Raw genomic sequence first — 13,988 nt, 5'->3', positions numbered from 1 at the left:
CTGTAAAATATTTCCATTTCTCATAGAATTCTCTGGACTACACAGAATCTGCATGCCTCTAATAATATCTATAATTAATACTGCATTGAGAGAAAAGCTGGACATTCATCATTAAATCAGCAAATATTTTCATAGGTAAAAGTACATTGCAAGAAATAATACAATCCCTGAATACTATAAAACTGTTACTGAAAGCAAAATAAATCTTCAGTATTTTCATGCTTTGCTATTGTATAATAGCTATTATATATCTATTATATATCTATAATATTATCTATGCTATTATATAATTAACAATACAATGCTAGTATAAAATTGTGAGAACTGGTATAATAAATGTTTGAGGACACTGTTGTCCTGCTATGTAGGGGCACTGCTCCTATAATAAGTGTGTTGAGGGAACTATGGTTATTAGTAATGTATGAGGACAATGCTTATAAATCTATGTCGGGGCATGTGTTGAATTCCGCTGTTGTAATGTGTGAGGTGGACTGTGGACATTGGGGGAGTAACCACATTTGCTTATAATTCAGGTATACAAACCTAACTAATGGTTAACTAACTTCTAGACATTACTTTGAATGAGAAAATAAATAAAGTTGTATACCTGTCTTTTCTTACTGCATATCATAACTGTTATATTCTATATTGAGTGCATCTGTGACAAAACTATAAAAAGATGATTTTGGATTCTCCTGAATGCTTCATGTAAGCTATGACTAGTGCCACTTAATTTAGACTTATAAATGGTAATGTGATCATTATCAAGGCAAATGTAAAAGTACTGTATTGCAAAGGTTACAAACCCAAACCCTTCAATCAACCCACAATTTACCAAATAAATCCCATTTAAGCAATGTAGTAAATGCAAGACTAATCAACTAGCATGGTGACTAATTCTACAGTCATCTTTGTGTTTCTGACAATAAAGGAAAGCATTAATATTTTCAGGTACATAGGTGATCGGATGTCCCATATTGCAATGCCAGCAGGCAGTACAACACACAATCCAAGGAACCATCCAGTATTTACATCTCTTGTTAAATGAGGATAGGAGAACAGTTCCTAATTTGGGGATCCTAATCCTACCACACACAATTTAAAAGTCATAGAATACTATCTGTCCACACAACAAAAACAAATGTAGTAAGGTACAATATTGTACATGATAAGCACACACAAAAGAAGTCATTTTTCAATAGGTGAAAAATTGCCCATAAATGAGACTTTCATTAAATGCACCTACTCATCACCTCAAGATAATTAATATAGGATCAACTCAGTGATTACAGAACTATTATATATTTACATTGGATGGGAAAACTGTGAGGCTTTAATGAAAATAATAATATATTACTGAGGAAATTGACCTAAAACCATTTATAATATGTTGAAGTGTAAACTGCGTATGTCTTACTTTGCTTACCTTGTAGAAACAGATATGTTTACTTAATAGTTGCCCATAAAATGTTATGTAATATGTTGCCATATATCTATGAAAAATATGTTATCATTTATTGTCATAAATAAGTGAACCATGGACAGTATACCTATAGGGAAACCTGGGCACATATCTGTTGCCCAGCATGTGTTAGGGATTTGGGGTGGGTATGGTTAGTACTAGTACCCACTTTCTGCACCAGTAAATTGGGCTGGCAAAAAAAGGAAAAATGGTCATGATTGTGGTAATGGGAAGCACTTTGAAACAGCCTAGACATTGCCACAGGTTACTTGACACTCATATACCATCATGAAGACTTTTTTATTAAAGGGTGAAAAGATTGTTCTGGCAATGCTGGTACAATGTTGGTGAATGCTTATATAATATGGAGTAATGTTGGTATAGTATTGAGGATGTGCTGGTGCAGCATGGGATCAATGCTGGTACCATAAAGAGAACAACTGGTGAGGCATTGTTAGGATATGAGGCACAGTTGGTATAATGTGGCACACATCTTGTGTAATAAATATGCGATTCTGGTATAATCATGTGTAGCAATGCTCTTTTAGTTTGTGTGAGGCAATACGGAGATAGTGGGCGATGGTCACAAAACTGCTACTCAGCCAAAGACCCCATATGGCTTCCATCTGGTTATGAATGTACTAGTTATTAGATGAAAAGTATTTTTTATATCACAATCTTTCTAAATTAGACTATTGGACCAGGACATTTTCATAAAGGACTTCCACTCAGTGGTTTAGCAAGTTTTCACAGCAGTCAGAGCTGAGATTTGGTCTGTGACCCCTGTTAGCTCACCAAGCTTACCATAATCACTGGTTCTATGGAAGCTTCTGCATATGTACTATGAACTTGTGTAGGTCCTAGTAACAGCAGCAGTCAGTAAAGTATCTTGTGAACAGATGCTGTTACTGAAAGCTTCACATGATCATGGCACACATGAGGAGTCTCTCAGGCTAAATGAAGAAGTATAATGTGCGTGGTCAGTGCTATCCAGCTGCCAAGAGGCAGCTTAGCACCGCATAAGTTGTATGTACTTGTCACACACCGGCCTACTGTGGCTACCACTCGAGGACCAGCACGCCTACCCTCCTCCTGATTCTTCTCTTTCCTCGCCGGCTGTCATGTCGGCGGCGGTCCTGCGCTTGCGCAGACCGTCTCAACTGTTCTACCTGCCCTGTTTTTCCATTGGTTGTACTTTCCTGACATCCCTTTATAAGGCTCCTCCCCTCACCTATCAGTGCTGGTTCTTCATGTCTACTTCTGGCCTGGAAGCAGCTTCCCTCTCCTCTGCATGGTGATCGGCCGCTAACTATCCAGTGTGCTGCCGCTGATCTCAGCTTACCTGTTCCATTCGTTAGTGGTAATTGCTGTGGATCATCACCCATTACCTAACCAGTGTGCTGCCGCTGATCTCCGATTACCTCTTCCACTCGTTAGTGGTAATTGATGTGATCATCACCTGCTAACTATACAGTGTACTGCCGCTGATCTCCACTTACCTGTTCCACTTGTTAGTGGTAATTGCTGTGGATCATCACCTGCTATCTATCCAGTGTACTGTTGCTGATCTCCGCTTACCTGCGCCACTTGTTAGTGGTATCTGCTGTGGCTCATCGCTCCCTTTTCCTTAGTGTGCTGTCGCAGATCGTCATTCACCTGCTCCCAGTCGAGACCAGCAGGATCTCACTCATCCTAGCGGATTCCTGACAGCACTAAATTTGATATGCACTGGATCTGGTGTCTGCATTGTTTAGAGTCTACATTATAAAGTCACCAGAGATTTTGGGATCTAAAGTCAGCAAATATAATGGGAACCTACATTGTATAGGGTCAGCAATATAAAGCCAATGCAGGTAACAATACAGGCAACTACCACAAGGTTGTGGTGGTGGACGCTGTGAATTTGCACTGAGGTTCTGGGAGCATTTAGTTGCACCACAGCTCCCACTTTGTGATTTTCCATTGTGAACTCAATCAGCGAAGGCTAATATTGTAGAACTGATATTGTAGAATGTATAAGAAAGACATGAATAGATACCTCTAAATGACGGATTTCTTTTTTGGGGGGCCTATTTAACAAGCTCCTAATCCCACTGCAATTTAAGGTATCCCCTCTATTTATAACTAAGGAATCTCTGATATCTCATGTGGTCCAACTGTTATCGAACACAATAGGGAGACTGCTACTTTTCGTGATTTAACAAGTTCTGAGAATCAAAGATTTTCAGAAGTTGTGATCGATGCTGTTACCCATGAACCCTATGGGGAGAGCATTGCGATAGAGGGATCTTCAGATCCCTCACCACATCTTACCTGCTTTCCCCTCCAGTTACTAGCGCAAAGGTGGTCATTGAAAAGATAGGAGATTGGTGTTCGTCGGGTCAGGTGTTTACCGGGACTGTCGTCCCGGCAGAATACTTTTACTAAATACTTATATCATTGGGATAAGGAATGAAAATGATTGTGTCAAAAATGTGTTGGTTAATAAATATTCCCCTTTGCTTCTTTGAATGAAAAAACAATTACATGTTCAAAGTATTTTAGATGCTTTTTATATACCCCTTGCACCCCAGTAGCTGTGTTGAATGTTGTAGTGTTATTTGTTTATTGTATTGCACTGTTACACCATATACTGTCTTGTTATTTTCCCTTTGTACAGTGCTGCAGTCCTCACTTGGCTCCCTATAAAGCTTAATATTAATAATAATCATAATAATAATAATAATAATAATAATAATAATAATATGACTGATCTCCTATCCAGCCATCTAAATGTATCAACCCTGAGTTACTATATAATTTGCTCTTTACAAAAGATTTTTAATCTATCTATTTCACAGCTAAGTTTGCAGCACCTTTCTTATGGGGGAAGTTGGTTACACATTTTTATATATTTTAGTACAGAACTCTCAAGAAGTATAACACCTGAAAAAAAAAAGTTAAAATGAAGAAACACAGAAAAGCAAACTTGTAGAGGTGGAGTTGGTATTATATTTCCTTCTGAATATAAGCTATACAGCTGTTTCTTCTCAAAGCACACACTTGACTGTGGTGATGTCACAACTGACCATTCTGAATTAGATTCAAGAAGTTGGAGTAGCATCTCTGTATTGAGTGAAATAGTTTCCACAGAGAATGAAATGGTAAACATAGGATACAAGTCTTCTATCCAGCAAAATAAATATTCTGTTAGTTTCCACATTTAGTCTAAATAAGAAGGCAGCAGATACATTGGTAACACCAGTGTTTTTGAGCTAATTTTCAACCCCTGAGATTTGGCCATGGTGATTTACTATTTTCCTGATTTTTAAAGACTCACCGTCTGGTCTGTCAATGGTGGTAGCACAATAGTTTTTTCCATAGTGTTCATTACAAGTTTCCACAGCTCCTTTAACACACGTTTCAAAACGGTCTTCTCACAAATTTTTGCAAAAAGAGTAAGGCTGAGGAGAAAAAACAGAAAGTTGTCTTGTAAATTAATTTCACTCTAGTTATAGTTTCTACTGCTACACCCAAAGCTGAATCACAACTTCGTGCAGCCCTATGTATGGTAACAAGACAAGGTGTGACAAGATGGATCTGACAGCCATCATTTTCCCCATCATTTTAAACATTTAGGGTGAAAATATACTTGATGTTTAGTTGAACAATGTGATGTTTTCATTTATTATTCTTATTTAGTACATAAACTAACTGTGGATAAAAACCTTTTAAGATGGACTATACTATTCTCAAATAAAGCCAGGTGGGTTACATGTATTCATCTGAACATCATATCAGATTACAACATGGTGGATGTACTGTTTCCTGATCAAGGGCTCACCCCCCTATTACAGACAGGAAGCTGAAAGCAGCTGGAGTCCCTCTGACATCACAAATGGCTAGAGATGTTAAAACAGGGAGCCTCTCTTTCTTAACCAGGATTAAGGCAATCAGCAACTGGTTGGAGCAGCTATTGTGCTCCCTGGAACAATGTCAGACTCCTAGGGGTGTATTTACTAAACTGCAAATTTGAAAAAGTGGAGATGTTGCCTATAGCAACCAATCAGGTTCTAGCTGTCATTTTGTAGAATGTACTAAATGAATAATAAATAGAATCTGATTGGTTGCTATAGGCAACGTCTCCACTTTTCAAACCATCAGTTTAGTAAATATACCCCCTAGACTCCAAAACAGCATGATTATTTTATCATAAATGATCACCATTTCCCTTAAACTTGGACTGGTAAAGAAACCCCATTTTCTTTATAAACAATTTGATGTTATTGAACACTGGGATGTTACTGGGTGATGGTAGAAGGCTGGTGAGCACTGGATGTTTTTTAAAGTAGTGTTATGTATATATATATATATATATATATATATATATATATATATATATACTTTCAGTTGTCTGTAATAAAGATACCTTTTCTTTGCCTGTGTGGTACTGAACCCCAAAATCCGAGGACTTTCCTCTGGATTCCTCCTACCCTAACATCCTGGTATCATCACAGTAATGTTTTTCTAAGTTACAGATGTTTAAATACCTACATCAGCCATATTAAGTCTATCTCACAGGAGTGCAGGTGAACTTCAATATTTTAGCCAGCCAGTGATATTAAAATCTGATATAGTCTTTGAAATGATAAGCCATAGAACTGGCTCTGTGATGATTCATCTGTGTTCACCAATGTTAAAACTCACCAGATCTCATTTCATTCAACAGGTACAAATTCATTTTCCAGCCCTGTATCCTTTGTCTGATCTTCCCTAGGAAATTTAGTGCAGAACCTACTTTATGTGGCTAAAAATTAGTTCTCTAAAGAGTTATGAGAGAGTAAGGCTATGTGAACACTGATTTTTATTTATCCGCCATATATTTTTGAAAGAAAAAGCAAGAGACAGAGATCATTAGTCTCTGTGGAGTAAAAAACGGATTATGCATTTAGGCAAATTACTGAAGCAGATGTAGGAGTATAGATTTGGGATGAGGGAATGAAGAACATTCTCCACTTTCTCCCATCCCTGCTTTATCATCTATTCCTCTACAGTGCTTGCAATGCTCAATGATATGAGTATCAATCTCTACTGTCAAGAAATCTAATGATTGAAAGAAAAACATATGCATCTATGATTGTTTCTTTTTATATTAATTGGTAACAAGCAAACATGTTTAGGCAGTTTCACATTTTGTATGAATATTATCGGTTGGTATGATCAAAGCACTTGATTTTCCATAATTTAAACCCGTGAAAACATAAACAGGTAAGAAAAGTTAGGAAATTGCTAATGAGTTAAAAGGTTGCCAATATTACCAATTCACAAAAAACAAATAGGGCAAGTAACAAAATGATCTATAAATTGGACGGCAAGTTTACTGATCTCTCATAATAATAATTACACCTTTATTTATTGTTCCATAGATTCCTTTGCAATTCCTCTACTACACCTTATGATCATATTTGCCCACAAAACTTCTTCTTACATTTATAATGTCATATGGTACCTCCTCCCCAACCTGTATATCCCCTTCTCACTTGCTGTCCAGTGGGTCCAATATAGGCTGTAATACATTATCAGCATCCTGGGCCACACTGCTGCAGTTACTGGCTGGCACATTTCCTGTCCCCTTGACTTGGCTCAGAATCTCTCCCATCTGTTTTACACACTCCTCGATGTGTGGTTGAAAACTGAGGAAAGTTGACAGGGAGTCCAGTGAACAAACATAATTACAAAAAAGTCATAATATATTGAACTTTTATTTGAAAAAAATAATAACAAAAGTGTGATTCAGTATTGCTTTAGAAAATCTTCACTATAACCATCTTATCTTTCTCAGAGTGCATTTAACAAGCATTTTATTTATATTCTGGATGAATCATTCACTATTGTAGATTATAAAGATTCTAGAAAACAACAATTTCATAACCATATAAATGTTTGAAAGGTTTTATATGGGGCACAAAATTCAGAAACTGAAGAATTTAATGTCAACATTGACGAAAGGAGAAAGAAAAACATTTTATTAGATATACAAGAAAAATAACAAAAACACAAAAATTCAATTTGAGCAGTAAGTAAATAGTAGCATTTCATTGCGACAGAAACTATGCAAAAACACAACTTCCATCTTTTATAAATAGTCTCCTTAAAAAACACTACAATAACTGCAGACCCATTTATTAGACTCATGTCATTTGTTAATATTACTCTACTCCATTGTGGATTATCACTTGGCAGCTTCTTAGCAATATACTATCTGCTTGATATCCTAATACAGGATAATTGGACTGTAGCCACTCCGGCTCTGGATATTGTTATTGTTTACCACACTCTGCATGATATATGTGCCTGCTTTAGCACCCCCGGTGCTTGCTTGATTTATCTCTTGTATATATATAAAATATTTTTATATTTGCTGCTTATGTCACTTTACCAATTAGTTCTGTTTACCATCTTTGTGACCATACTGCACAGCCATTTATAGAGTTGCAACTTGTTTGTTTTTTGTTTCAATCAATAAATGTGTATTATACATGCCACTTCTGTGTATGCGCCCAGGGACCTTTATCAACATTTACTCTAACTGAGGGTTGAGCTACCCCATACCCTATCTGTCCATCCCCTTTCCCCTCGACCCCACCCCCCTGTTCCCCGGTCCCAAGAGGCTGCAGATCATCCACACTGCACCATAGGGAGCGCTGAACTCAACATCCACCTTTGTCATGTCATTTGTTCCCTTTCCTCACAGTAATTAGCAAATTTTAACCATTCAAAATCATTCAACTGTTATTTGCCAACAAATTTTGCTTTTTATATTAATGGATTAACAAAGTTGGTAGAAATTAGAGATGCTCACTGACCCCTGTGTTTTGGTTTTGGATCTGGATTACCGTCGTGTTTTGGTTTTGGTTTTGCCAAACCGCCCTTGCGTGTTTTGGTTTTGGTTTTGTTTTGCAATTTTGTTTAAAAATCAATGTTTTTGGGCATAAAATAACCTAATTTAGTGCTCCACCTGTTTCTTGGATAAGTAAGGTAATTCTAAAGCTAATAAATTACGAAGAAAACAGTTTAATCCCTGGTAGGCCGTCCTTAATTCTCCACACAAACCTGGTTGTCTTCCTCTTCATCTTTGCCTATTGGCAATGCAGCCATCGTCTTTGGGTGTAAAAATAAATGGACCACAGTAGTTTGGTGGCTATCTATGCCCCCCCCCCCCGCCCTCCACTTGTAGTTGAATAGAAAAAAAGCAGCCTGCATAGACTGTGGAATTAGAAAGTAAAAATAAATGGACCAAGGTATCTGTCTGCATCAGACCCCCTCTCCACTAGGAGTAAAATAGTAAACTATTCAGCCGTTATAGAGTCTAGAATATAAATAGAAATTGAGAAAGGCAATTTGGTATCTGTCTGCATCATAATCATCAACATCCTCATTAGTGCGCTCGTCGCCTACACAAATCTCCCCCTCATCCTTTTCTAATTCAAAAGTGGCATCCTCTATTGGTGTATCACTGACTACACTCAGGCTGTTAAGGCACACATCAGCAGAACTGCTGAAAGGAACCTTCTTTATGGGTACACTGTCACTAACAGAATGCTCACCATTAGACATACCACTGGTGGATGGACTCTCCCCAGGGATTGGTGTCATTTCTGATTCAGAGCATACATTATCCTCTAATGCCTTACTGTTTTCTTGAAGCTCGGCTTTGACGCGTAACAGTACTTGTGCACCACTTTTAGACTCCAAATTACTTGGTTTTGCTTTGTCACGAGTGTCCGTACAAGAAAAAGGCTCAGTAACATTTTTTGATCTGCCACTAATAGAGAAAGGCCAAGGCCTTATTCTTTCTTTGCCACTGCATGTGTAGAATGGCATGTTGGCAAATTTTTTTTATCAGCAGTTAACTTTTCCTCAGTTACACTTCTTTTGCGCTTCAACACGGTAATTTTTTTTTTGGTGTGTGTTTTTTTGACTGATTACAAAAGACTGTGTAGTTTGACATCGCCTTTCCCAGATGACGTACTGGGAACACTACCATCAGGACTGGTGACAAAACCTGGTTACTGATTCTGCTCATATGTGGACTGCTTTGAATCCATTATGAGCCAAACGCACTTGTAGTGCTACAAATTGTTTTAGATACCGCTGATGATGAAAAATATGACTTTTGACAGCCACAAAAATAAATGCAAAAGAATGGGGGACACCCCAAAAGCACTTGGGAGTGCTAAATATTATATTTTTAGTCTGCTGACAAATAGGACTTTTGACAGCCAGAAATATTAATGCAAAAGAATGGAGGACACCCCAAAAGCACTTGGAGTGCTAAATATTATATTTTTAGTCTGCTGAAAAATAGTACTTTTGACAGCCAGAAATATTAATGCAAAAGAATGGGGGACACCCCAAAAGCACTTGGGAGTGCTAAATATTATATTTTTAGTCTGCTGAAAAATAGTACTTTTGACAGCCAGAAATATTAATGCAAAAGTATGGGGGACACCCCAAAAGCACTTGGGAGTGCTAAAAATTATTTTTCAGATTGCTGACAAACAGGACTTTTGACAGCCAGAAATATTAATGCAAAAGAATGGGGGACACCCCAAAGCACTTGTAGTGCCAAATATTGAAAAAAAAAAAAGACTCCTCTATCCTCCTCTCTTCTCTATCAATTGTTATCAGAATTGTAATCAGAATTGTTATCAGAATTGTAATCAGAATTGTAATCAGAATTGTTATCAGAATTGTATTCTCTGTCCCTGCTCTAATCAGCCTGTGACTACACCCTGCTCTCTCCCTCTTTCAAATGGCGATTGTTGTGGAGGCAGGTATTTATAATTTTCAAATATCGCGAGAACCGAGCCCCGAGATCTGACGACGTCACAATGACGTTCGGCCTCGATTTGGAATCCGAGTGGGTGGGAGAGTACCGAGCCTGCTCGGTTCGGTACTCGGATAGGCAAAGTTCGGGCGGGTTCGGTTCTTGGGGAACCGTGCCTGCCTATCTCTAGTAGAAATAGACAATTGACAATACATTTGAGTTACTGCAATTGATACCAAAAAGGTAGCATAACTCAACTATTTTAAAGAAAGACAATTTATTGTCACATGGTTCTCCAGCTTTTCTGCTGTACAGAAGCCTAAATATACATACCAACACAGCCAAATTCTGAATACATTGTCTACATTTCTTGTGCCACATAAAAATGCTGATTGTTTATATTTGACTATCAAAAACTTGCAATAACAGACAGTGGATTTCAATTGGGGGGGATTCACTTGGCCACGTTACTGTAAAAAGTAACGCAGCCTGCCCACTATTACCATTATTATGGTAATAGTATACTTAAATACCACTATTATGGCAATTTCAACGGCAGCTTTTTGCTCACAGCTCCCTGAGCTGCAAGCAGAAAGCAGGGTTAAATTTACAGTAATAGCGGTAATAGGTTTAACGCTGTGCTACTTCAGGGGGAATTGAATTCCCCCTATTGAATGTTCATAATCATGGTGATGTTTTAGTAAGCCCTATGTGATCACTTACAAAGAGTGAGTCCCACAAGGTGAAACAGCTTCACATACCTTGTAGCAAAAACTCTGCTGAGCTCATCCAGTACATTGTTGAGTTTCACCTGTAGCTCTTTAAGGATGTCACTTGTTTCAGGATCCAACTATTTTACAGAAAGTAAAAATGTGTAAATAATTTAGACAGATGGTCCAAGTGGCAACTTCTTGCACATACCCTAAATGACTGAACTTATGTTGATAGACAAATGAAGTAGAGTTTAATATATGTGTGTCCAATTCACTTTCACTTTTCTACTCCAGCAATAGTTTTCATGTGCACGCTGTCTTAAAAACAAGAGGAAATTTTTCAATATGTAATATAATGAGTATCCCTTTTTTAATATGGGAAGCATTTGATCTTACCTAAATTGGTTTACAGAATTTTTCTGTTTACTTTATCATATATTAGCATTCTGTATTTTATATATTTCAGTCTTAACTATTTAAAAAGCTGACTTTCTAATTATATACAGTGTTATTTAATATGTCTTCTACAGCTCTAAGCTACAAGCATAAATTATCTAAATTATTTGTATGTCAATTTCTATTTTCACAGTGGGGAAGAGACTTGGGATATTATTGCCATTTGAGGTGACTGTTTAGAAAATTTTTCTAAACTGGTATATCCTCTAGTTCTAATAACCAATGAATAAAAAAAGACCTGACACAGCCTCACAATTATGAAAAACACAGAATGACATAAACATAAGTATGTTCAAAAGACGGGTCAGGAGCAGTATCATGGTATACTCACTTCCTTCCCCCCCATTGCTTCAAACATTTTTTCCAGTTGGACCCTAAGCTGCTGGATGTTATTCATTAGGATACATGGCTGTATAGACAAAAAAGATGGACAGAAATACATTGTAAAAAGTTAGTATGGGTTGATGAATTACTACACATTTAAAGCAAACTTGTCTACTATTTATTTAACTCCCCTCCAGGAGATGAGGAGGGGAGCTCTGTAAAGTCAGGCCAGATGGGACATAATGACGTGATTTGTGGGATCACGCACCGCCCACGGCAACACAATTTACGTCATTAGGCGCCACCAATTCCAGTAGGATGATGCAAAATGATCGCCATCATACCATGGTAAAAAGACATGACAACGAAATCTGATTGTCATGCTGTGTTATGACCACCATATTCATACTAGTAGGTTAATTGGCTGCTATCAAAATTGACCCTAATCTCTCTCTCTCTTTGTCTGCCTGTGTGTGTATGTTAGGGAATTTAGACTGTAAGCTCCAATGGAGCAGAGACTGATGTGAATGAGTTCTCTGTACAGCGCTGCGGAATCAGTGGCACTATATAAATAAATGGTGATGATGATGATGATGATGATATTTCATTCTGCCCATCAGGGAGATTGCCAGACACTCTCAGGAGCCACAAAAGATCATCCACTATTTCGGGAGTCTCTGGGACATTCCAGGAAAGTCAACAAGTATAATTTAAAGGCTGCATTAGGTGCAGTAGGCCTGTGCCTAAGAGTGGCTGACTCTGAGAAGCAGCTATTAGACTGCACTGCTCATGTCAATTTTTTTAGGGCAATTTGAAATGAGAAAATCTTTAATTCAGGTTGGAAAAAAATGCTTTACTTGGCTTTGGGGTGGCTTACTTGGGAAACATATTTGAGTTTCGAATTAATGGTGCAGAGTAGCACCACTATATTCTCTTTTAAGTCAGAATTGGCAAACCTACAGAATGCTCTGTGCAAAAGAGGTGTTGCTGATAGATGGGACAAGGTTTAGGCTGACGGAGGTTGTGTGCCTTTAGGTTCCAATGATGTAAGTCCGCTATGGACTAAGAAAGATGTTCAATGTGCATCTGAGTTGCCAATTGGGTTTTTTTCATCTTGTTTATTGATGATTTTTTACTAAAAAACAACACGACTATTTTTCTACAAAACATAACATATCACATTGTAAGACGTATTCAACTAAACATAAAATAAATAAGGGTCTTCAGTGTACTTATTGGACTGTCTCATTTGCCTTACATGTGGGTCATACGGAGGTAGGTGTATTTAAGAATGAAACTGAGATGAAATCAGCAATGCTATGTCTGGAATAATAAATATCTCACATATATATCTTCTGTTAGTGATTCTTATCTATGAATCCAACACTGAGCAGAACAAAAAGGAAAGGAAAACATTACACAACCATAAACTAGACATCAGAGACACCAATTGTGATTTCTAGGGAACTCTGGTGATTATTAGGCAAAACATAAAGACATAAGGAGGTCAACCTATGTAGTAAAGCATAACAAAATTAAGCAATAAGGGAGTAGAGCAAGCAGAATGCATGTGTCAGTGACATGACAAACTTCAGATAATTAGTCACTTTAAGTAGTAAAGCATGCTTGTCTGCATTTGACTTAATTCTGAATTGTGACTGGGAAGAGCAGAGATTGCTCCTAGTACAAGGTAGGTCCATCCAATTGAACATTTGGGGCCTGATTAATTAAGGAAAGTAAGGTAAAAAAAGAGAACGTTTTCTCCTGGACAAAACCATGTTACAAGGCAAGTGGTGTAAATTAGTTTATTATTTTGCACATAGGTATTTGTGTGCTAGATGAAAAAACAGACCATATTTAACTTAATAGATGTATTTGTAGACTTAATTTGTACATTTAAAGTTGATCTAGGACATGCCTTATCCCAACTATAAATTTGTTCCCACATGTTAAATTTGCCTCCCCCTCCAATGCAACATGGTTTTGCCAAGGTGCAAAGTTACTAATTTTTTTTGCTTTACTTTCATTAATTAATCAGGTCTTGGTGCTTAGCAAGTCACATGTAGCTATGCACAAAAAACAATTGGCAGCTGAAAATACATATCTACTTGAAGCCTATCAACTTCTTCCCCTTACTTTTGTGAGTTCACATTAGACTTTACAGTGCAACAGACAGTGTAACTTTCATACTAATATATTGATTGTTTAATGAGAAGAAATGGCA

At 37.4% G+C, this 13,988-nt stretch overlaps 1 protein-coding gene across 9 annotated transcripts in view; it reads right to left on the bottom strand.

Moving 5' to 3' along the window:
- The window catches only part of UNC13A (unc-13 homolog A), a 179,967-nt gene that overhangs the window by 47,054 nt on the left and 118,925 nt on the right, over positions 1-13,988 (bottom strand). For all 9 annotated transcript variants that reach the window (XM_075204761.1, XM_075204754.1, XM_075204755.1 and 6 more), the window contains 4 exons: positions 11,772-11,849; positions 11,033-11,121; positions 6,982-7,134; positions 4,782-4,905 (listed from right to left, as the gene is read on the bottom strand). In XM_075204761.1, the coding sequence (XP_075060862.1) occupies positions 4,782-4,905; positions 6,982-7,134; positions 11,033-11,121; positions 11,772-11,849 (444 nt within the window). The remainder of the gene's footprint in view (positions 1-4,781; positions 4,906-6,981; positions 7,135-11,032; positions 11,122-11,771; positions 11,850-13,988) is intronic.

Source organism: Mixophyes fleayi, chromosome 1 (assembly GCF_038048845.1).
Source record: "Mixophyes fleayi isolate aMixFle1 chromosome 1, aMixFle1.hap1, whole genome shotgun sequence".
Classification (NCBI taxonomy): domain Eukaryota; kingdom Metazoa; phylum Chordata; class Amphibia; order Anura; family Limnodynastidae; genus Mixophyes; species Mixophyes fleayi.
This window is presented reverse-complemented; position numbering and strand designations above follow the sequence as displayed.